Genomic DNA, 9,408 nt, shown 5'->3' on the forward strand with positions numbered 1-9,408 from the left:
AACAAAAATATTGTTTGATCACCAGGGAAGAAAATATTATAGAATCACTATCGTTGAAGCTAATAAAGGAGACAGTTTCAAAGAGGAGATAGTCAACACTGAGAAAATGTGAAATAAGGGAGAGGAAAATGCAAATAAACTTTTGGACTTGGTATTTAGGAAGTCATTGGTGACAGTTGGAGAATGTTCTGAGAGTCATTAGAGAAATAATCTGGATTGTTACTGAGCATGAAGGAATGATAAACAAAAGTATACTGCCTTTCAAAGAGCATTTTTGTTATTATAAAATATGGCAGGAAACTGAGAGAGAAACAGTTTATGTTGTATTTCTCTCACTAGCTAAGCACAGTGGCTGGTTAAGAAAGATGCTCAATCTGTCTTGGTTGAATTGAATGTGTTGGAAAAATCAGTATAAATGTGTGGGAAGCTTTCATTAATAGATTGGGATAAAACTTGAGTATTGTAGAGTGCAGAAAGGGAGTCAATGGTACTAAATAAGACACTAAAGAAGGAAAGGAATCTTGCTGGAGTTAAATTAGAGGAGATGAAGAATTATTTATTTAGTTATTCATAAAATATTTGGAAATGCCTAGCTTCTGATGCTCTGGAAATAAAATCCAAATTCCTAATCTCTTTCATGAAATTCAAGATATTCATGTCCTAGCCCCCCCTCCTTCTCTTACTTTATTTCCTATAGCACCCAGCTTCACATTTAAGGCTCAGTAGTCTTCCAACAAATTGTATTATATCATTCAACCTCTGCTTCCTTGTTATCTATGTCAAGAACATATCTTTGATTTCCATCCTTGAAAACTCACACCCAACCATCAAAACTTTGCAGAGTTAAAATTAATCTCATCACTTAAGATTTCTTGGAACTAATTTTTCTTAGCACACAGTCACACACATTCATGTATACTTGTATTCATAATCTGTCGCTTCACATTATTTTTGTCTTATCTGTCACTTTGAAGCATCTTACCTTCACATACTTTACAGTTCAGTTCAATTCAGTCACTCAGTCCTATCGAACTCTTTGCGATCACATGGACTGCAGCACACCAGGCTTTCCTGTCCATCACCAACTCCCAGAACTTGCTCAAACTCATCTCCATTGAGTCGGTGATGCCATCCAGCCAGCCATCTCATCCTCTGTCATCACCTTCTTCTCCTGCCTTCAGTCTTTCCCAGCATCAGGGTCTTTCCCATTTGTCCATTCTTTGCATCTGGTAGCCAGAGTATTAGAGCTTCAGCTTTAGCATCAGTCCTTCCAGTGAATATTCAGGACTGATTTCCTTTAGGATTGACTGGTTTGATCTCCTTGCACTCCAAGGGACTCTCAAGAGTCTTTAACACCACAGTTCAAAAGCATGAATTCTTTGGTGCTCAGCTTTCTTTATGGTCCAACTCATATCCACGCATGACTATTAGAAAAACCATAGCTTTGACTAGATGGAACTTTGTTGGCAAAGTAATGTCTCTGCTTTTTAATATGCTGTCTAAGTTGGTCATAACTTTTCTTCCAAGGAGCAAACATCTTTTAATTTCATGGCTGCAGTCACCATCTGCAGTGATTTTGGAGCCCAAAAAAATAAAGTCTGTAACCATTTCCACTGCTTCCACATCAATTTGCTATGAAGTGATGAGATCGGATGCCATGATCTTAGTTTTCTGAATGTTAAGTTTTAAGCCAACTTTTTCACTCTCCTCTTTTACTGTCAACAAGAGGCTCTTTAGTTCTTCTTCGCTTTCTGTCATAAGGGTGGTGTCCTCTGCATATCTGAGGTTACTGATATTTCTCCCGAAATCTTGATTCCAGCTTGTGCTTCATCCAGCCCAGTGTTTCTCATGATGTACTCTTCATATGTTAAATATGCAAGGTGACAATATACAGCCTTGATGTCCTTTCCCGATTTGGAACCAGTCTGTTGTTCCATGTCCAGTTCTAACTGTTGCTTCCTGACCTGCATACAAATTTCTCAAGAGGCAGATCAGGTGGTCTGGTATCCAATCCCTTTCAGAATTTTTCACAGTTTATTGTGATCTACACAGTCAAAGGCTTTGGCATAGTCAGTAAAGCAGAAATAGATGTTTTTTCTGGAACTCTCTTGCTTTTTTAATGATCCAAAGGATGTTGGCAATTTAATCTCTGGTTCCTCTGCCTTTTCTAAATCCAGATTGAACATCTGGAAGTCCATGGTTCACGCATGTACTGTTGAAGCCTGGCTTGGAGAATTTTGAGTATTACTTTACTAGTGTGTGAGATGAGTGCAATTGTGCAGTAGTTTGAGCATTCTTTGGCATTGCCTGTCTTTGGGATTGGAGTAAAACTGAACTTTTCCAGTCCTGCAGCCACTGCTGAGTTTTCAAAATTTGCTGGCATATTGAGTACAGCATTTTCACAGCATCATCTTTTAGGATTTGAAATAGCTCAACTGGAACTCCATCACCTTCACTAGCTTTGTTCATAGTGATGCTTCCTAAGGCCCACTTGATTTCGCATTCCAGGATGTCTGGCCCTAGGTTGGAGATCACACCATCATGATTATCTGGGTCATGAAGATCTTTTTTGTATAATTCTTCCGTGTATTCTTGCCACCTCTTCTTAATATCTTCTGCTTCTGTTAGGTCCATACCATTTCTGTCCTTTATTGTGCCTATCTTTGCATGAAATGTTCCCTTGGATGGATCTCTAATTTTCTTGAAGAAACCTCCAGACTTTCCCAGTCTATTGTTTTCCTCTATTTCTTTCCATTGATCATTGAGGAAGGCTTTCTTATCTCTCCTTGCTCTTCTTTGGAACTCTGCATTCAAATGGGTATATCTTTCCTTTTCTCCTTTGCCTTTCACTTCTCTTCTTTTCTCAGCTATTTGTAAGGCCTCCTCAGATAATCATTTTGCCTTTTTGCATTTCTTTTTCTTGGGGATGGTCTTGATCGCTGCCTCCTGTACAATGTCATGAACCTCTGTCCATAGTTCTTCAGGCACTCTATGAGATCAAATCCCTTGAATCTATTTGTCACTTCCACTGTATAATCATAAGGGATTTGATTTAGGTCGTACCTGAATGGTCTAGAGGTTTTCCCTACTTTCTTCAATTTAAGAGCTCTACAACTAGTGGCATTTCTTTGCCTGTGACTCCTCTGATATGCCCATGCCTAGTACACAGTGCCTGGCATGTAGCTGGTTTTTCAAATAGGTAATTTTCCTTTTTTTCCCCAAATGTGTCACTGGGCTCTGTTTAAAGATGTGGTTTTCTGTCTCTCAGTGATGAGGTCCTGACATCTCTCTGGTTTTCTCAAGTATCAAACCTCCGTTATTTTGCTTGTTTTGTACTACTAGTGCTGACATAATCTGGTCTTTTGTATTCTCATAACAATTTTTATTATTCATCATGGTATGCTGGATATTGAAATTATTTATAAGCAGCAGCATTCACTCTCCCTTAATTATAAACCCTGTAAGAGATGTTTTGTTTGTGTTATATCTTAGCTTCTAACAGAGCACTGTGCCCAGAGTAGGTGTTCAGGAAATGTCTCTGAGAGTGTAAGGCAAGAGCAAAGAAACAATATTACAGGCTCATTCTCGCTTGACAGTTTCTGGCTTGGAATACTTCATCTTGACATACACAAAATGTAGAATTATTTCAAGTACTGTTTTCTTGGAAAGCCTTTTGCAAATACCCCAAATCATTTGTAAACAGAATTGAAGTGATTCCTTTTTTAATAATTTCTCTACTTCCAAGTAACCTCAGAAAGTTGTTAACTTCAAAAACTGAGTCCCAGGTTCTATGAAAAATGATAAGAAATAGGTCAAAGACTTGTGGAAAATGAGATGTGAACCCATTATTATAAATTATCATATCATTCATTTAATATATTTTTAGTTTATCTTCCTGATCAATACATACTTATTAAATGTAAAAGCTGTAAAAAAAAAAAAAAAGATTTTCAGAAATCACTATAGTTTTAATTAATATCAAAAAGTGCTAATAGAACCTGTTAATCTTTCAAACTTTCACAGTTAACTGCTAAGTACATGCCAGTTGCATGACACAGTATCTATTGATACTTCATTTTTTAAGTATTTTTTAATTGTTTATTTATTTATTTTTGGCTGCTCTGGGTCTTTCTTGCTGCGTGTGATTTCTTTAGTTGCAGCAAGCAGAGGTTACTCTCTAGCAGAGGCATGTATTTCTCATTGCAGTGGTTTCTCTTATTGCAGAGCACTGGCGCTAAGTACCCAGGCTTCAGTACTTGAGGCACACAACCTTATTTGCCCCAAGACATGTGGGATCTTCTCAGACCAGGAATCAAATGTGTGTCCCCTGCATTGGCAAGCAGATTTTTTTTTTTTTTAACCGTGGACCACTAAGGAATCCTGATACTTCAGTTCTATAAAATGATCAAAGCCATGGCAGTGCCATGGGTGTAGTATCCAGAAAAAATTTTCCTTTTTAAATAAATATTCCCTTTTTGTTACTTCTCATTTCCCTTATGAAATTTGCTAATATATTCTGACAGTAATTTGATTGGTTCTCTGGAAACAGTCTCATTTTTGTAAACTGGAGAATATGAAGTCATAGTTCACTGATTTGACCAACTCATGTAATTTAACATTCTTTTTTCCTTGAATTTTCCATTAATCAAATTAAAAATTTTCCTGTTAAAACTAAGAGATTTATTTAGGAAATTCTTGACCTTGCACTTTGGGTAAAACTGTGTTCTGGAAACTCTTAGGTTCCCTTAAGGAACAGTGATCTTAACATTGGTTACAAGTTCATTGTGGCTCAACTCTCTTTCACATATGCCATTCTAAAAGCTTTGGAATACTAATCTCTGTTTTCCCCATACCCCTTCTTCCAATTCATACAGACCTATTTACCCAGGATGCAATTGCTTATTCAATGAAAAATAAAGTTATGTTCCCCTCCAAAGCAAAGCAGTAAGATTCTATTAGGTGTCTCTTTAGAAGCATGTCTTAACAAAATGGAGAAAAATCTGTTCTTTGCTAATGGAGAAAAGCTAGTCTGTAAAGAAACTGAAGCAATATATTTGAAACTGACAGCATGTTATATCAACCAGGGGCCAGAGGCCTTTGTAGGTAATAAGTCTGTGTTCTAGCTCTCCATCTCTCTAATGCAATTCCAGATGCTATAAGGGTCTGGACGAGGGTCAAATGAAAATGGTCATTTGAAAGGTTAGATACTATAGTCACCTGCACATGACCGCACTGATGCTTAAGTCATTTATTATCACTTAATACATGTTATTTTGCATTATAAGTATCTCTCAATATTTTCTGGCTTCCCAAATTATCTGTAAGCTTCACTGCTTTCTCTTCTCTTGACCAATGTAATACTGCTCCTCCAAAGCCTCAATCATTTGTCTCTGATGCCAACTATACAGAATATATTCCAAAGAGGATGGAATATGATCAGCCAGTCTTGGGTCAAGTTTCTTTTCTTAGTTCTGCCATCTCTGGCTAGAAGAAAAGATCACATAATATAAACCTTGCTATCAGCAAAATGCTCCAGGGAAAAAAAATCATGAGCAGGGGCAAATACAAAAAAAAAAAAAAGTATTGTTAAAGCAGTTGAAATTTTGCAATTATTTTATCAATTTATATCAGCCATTCATATTTACATGGTATATAGATCTTCATCTCTGGTTAGCTTTTGGTTGAATAAAATTATCTGTAATTGGATTGCCTGTTTAAATGTAAGTTTTTTGGTTATTCCAGAATTTCATCTTGGAATTCTGTACTTTTTAATTCATCATGTCAAACTTGCAAAATACCACATCCTCTTCCGTCATTTTCCTGCTGACTGGTGTTCCCGGGCTGGAAGCCTTCCACACCTGGATCTCCATTCCCTTCTGCTTTCTCTATGCAACTGCTCTCTCAGGAAACAGCCTGGTTCTCTTTGCCATCATCACTCAGCCCAGCCTCCACAAGCCCATGTATTATTTCCTCTCCATGCTGTCCACCACTGACCTTGGCTTGTCTGTATCTACTCTGTTCACCATGCTGGGTATATTCTGGTTCAATGCCAGGGAGATCAGCTTTAATGCCTGCTTGTCACAAATGTTCTTTATTAAATTCTTCATTGTCATGGAGTCATCAGTGTTGTTGGCCATGGCTTTTGATCATTTTGTGGCCATCTCTGACCCCCTCAGGTATGCCATCATTTTGACGGACTCCAGAATAACTCAAATTGGAGTGGCCATTGTCATCAGGGGGACGCTAACGCTCACGCCGATGGTAGCACTTCTTACGAGACTGTCCTATTGCCACAGCCGAGTGCTCCACCACTCCTACTGTTTCCACCCTGATGTGATGAAGCTCTCGTGCACAGACACCAGGCTCAACAATGCAGTGGGGCTGACTGCCATGATCTCGACTGTTGGTGTGGACTCAATCCTCATCCCCTTTTCTTATGTTTTGATCATTAAGACTATCCTCAGCATTGCATCCCCAGAAGAGAGGAAAAAAGCCTTCAGCACATGTATCTCTCATATTGGGGCTGTTGCCATTTTCTATATCCCATTGATCAGTCTGTCCTTTGTTCACAGATTTGGGAAACGGGCCCCAGCCTACGTACATACTATGATAGCTAACACCTACCTGCTAATCCCCCCTGTCATGAACCCCGTCATCTACAGTGTGAAGACAAAACAGATATGCAGAGCTGTGATAAAAATTCTCCACTCCAAAGACACATAGAATCACAGAAACAGTCTATGTCAGGTTGTTTTTATCAATTGAAAAGTGAATCTGGTGATCGTTGATACCAAATGTGCAAATATTTAAAATCAAAGATGAAATATATTTAGAAAATCAGCTTGACTGACCCATTTGTTTTACAAATGAGGAGGCGAGACATTAGAATAGGAGGAACAAACAGCTTTACTGTCTAGAATTTCTCCTCCAATGACTGCTTATTCTAAGCTGTTGTTTATCCTGCCAGTAGTCTGTCTCTTTTTACTTCATCCACTTCTCAGCAGGTAAGATGACACAGTATGAAAAAGTCACTCCTTTTTGAGAAATAGGTAGTATTTCCTAACTGTACTAATAATTTTAACTAATATTTATTATTTCCTTTGACCAGTCATTGTTCTGTTTTTTACACATATTAACACATTTTTATATTTGAAACAAAATGATAAGATAGTCACTTTTAGTATTAGTGAGAAAAACTGAAGCACAAAAATGTTAAGTAACATGCTTAAACAGCTAGTAAGTAATGAAGCCACATTTCCTTTCCACCTGCAAACTGACTTCCTTCAGGGTCCTCCTACTCTTAACCTTAATTGTGTATGTAGTATAAACAATATATGTATTTATATAGCTATACTATATTTATATGTAATATAAACATGTATACACAATACAGCATATAATTATACATGAATTGGATCCCCTAGAGGAGGAAATGGCAGCCCACTCCAGTATTCCTGCCAGGAGAATTCCATGACAGAGGAGCCTGGCAGGCTACAGTCCATGGGGTCGCAGAGAATGGGACACGACTGACCATCTGAGCAGCAGCGTACATAAATTAACTAACTTGTACTGGGGGGACACAATTTAGACAAACAAACAAAAAAATAAAACTGTATTCTCTAAAAATTTTCAACCAATTAATCAAATAAAAGCCTAAAACAAAATCCTCAAACCTCACAAATGTATTTCTACCTGATGTTCTTTCCCAGCTAAGCATATTCCAGAATTTCTTTCTGACCTCCCTCAACTTTTTGCCCCAGTAGAAACTAAAAAGTGACTAGAATTGCAAAGGAATTACAAGTTGTATTATCAGAATTGTTTTAATTTGTAACATTTATTTCATGTATGGCTTAATTCAGCAAGTTAATTATTTTTTCCAACCTGGGTATATCCAATAATTATCAAAAATTTAAAGTGCATGTTTCAATGATACATGTATTTACTCAGTAATCACTCAGTAATGGTGAGCCCTATAGCTGGTATCAGATCCAACAAAGAAGTAGAAGTAGTCATTCATAGCTACAGGGAATTTATTCACAGTACCAGTTACTTAACAGTTAGGATGATGTCAAACTCTTCAGCATGTTTGACAATAGTATTTTCTGAGTCAATTACTATTAATCTTCATCTTCGTTATCATTTTATGTTGAAATGTCCCAGAACTTTGTTCTGAGACCCGTCTTATTCTTTGTTATATTCTCATTTCTGGTCATCTAATTTAACATAATGTCTTTACATACAATCTATAAGCTTGTAAATCCCAAATAAGTATTTATAATATAGTCCAGACATATCTAATTGCCTGTGCATCAGTATCTTCATTTGGACATCTAAAAATCATCTTAGACTCATCATATCCAAAACCATATCCTGGTATTCACACCAAGGAAAAAACATTCTCAATCACAGTTTTCTGTAACCCAGAAACTCTGCCTTTCAAGATGCTGAGAGAAGACTTAGAGTTATTTCTGGCACATGTCCATCTCCCCCATTCTACATCCAATCTTTAGCAAATGCTGATGACTCTTTATTCCAGGTGTTCCAGATGTTGGTATCTGGAGTACAACTACTTTCTACTACTTCTACTGCTACCACCATGTTCCAAGCCATCATCATTTTGAACCTGATTTTGCTTTATAGTACAGTCTATTTCCCCCACGGTAGTTAAAAGGATTATCTTAATGCACAAGACAAATCATGTCACATCCTGTGTTTAACATGTTCCAGAGGTCTCCTGTCTTACCCAAGAAACATTTACAGTCATTGTAATACCTTACAAGGATTTATGTGCTCTGACTCGTCTTCATCAGCTCAACTTCAACTCCTACTACTCTCCTCCTTACTCATTCTACTGCTGCTGCTGCTGCTGCTGCTAGGTCGCTTCAGTTGTGTCCAACTCTGTGCGACCCCATAGACGGCAGCCCACTAGGCTCCTCTGTCCCTTGGATTCTCCAGGCAAGAATACTGGAGTGGGTTGCCATTTCCTTCTCCAATGCATGAAAATGAAAAGTGAAAGTGAAGTTGCTCAGTCATGCCCGACTCTTCTCGACCCCATGGACTCCAGCCTACCAGGCTCCTCCATCCATAGGATTTTCCAGGCAAGAGTACTGAAGTGGGTTGCCATTGCCTTCTCCTACTCTCTCTACTACAACCACACTAACCTGCAAACATTCCCTTAAACACACCGAGCATGCTTCACCCTCAGACTTTGCACTTGCAGATCTCTTTACTTGAGATGTTCTTCCTCCCGATGTGTTATTTACTGCCTGTCACCATGCAGTCTCCACTCGTGCACCCCCTTATTACAGGGCCCTTTATACTACAAAAAATAATAATGACAACACCACCTCTTCCTCAGTTCCTGCCTTCATTCACTCTCTTCCTTACCTACCTTGTTTTAACTTCTAG

The 9,408-nt window shown here is 38.0% G+C and overlaps 1 protein-coding gene across 1 annotated transcript; it reads left to right on the forward strand.

The window, feature by feature from the left end:
- The first annotated feature begins 2,569 nt into the window (after positions 1-2,569).
- LOC147358144 (olfactory receptor OR51C1) lies at positions 2,570-7,743 on the forward strand. Its single transcript, XM_086340446.1, has one exon. The coding sequence runs from the start codon at positions 5,779-5,781 to the stop codon at positions 6,721-6,723; it is 945 nt and encodes a 314-aa protein (XP_086196572.1). The 5' UTR covers positions 2,570-5,778; the 3' UTR covers positions 6,724-7,743.
- Positions 7,744-9,408: the final 1,665 nt, after the last annotated feature.

This window comes from Bos grunniens, chromosome 15 (assembly GCF_055505025.1).
Source record: "Bos grunniens cultivar Pamir isolate PY7600 chromosome 15, Bosgru_T2T1.0, whole genome shotgun sequence".
Lineage (NCBI taxonomy): Eukaryota > Metazoa > Chordata > Mammalia > Artiodactyla > Bovidae > Bos > Bos grunniens.

Coding starts and splice junctions, on each gene's coding strand:
- LOC147358144 (XM_086340446.1), top strand. CDS start 5,779: ATGTCAAACTTGCAAAATACCACATCCTCTTCCGTCATTTTCCTGCTG.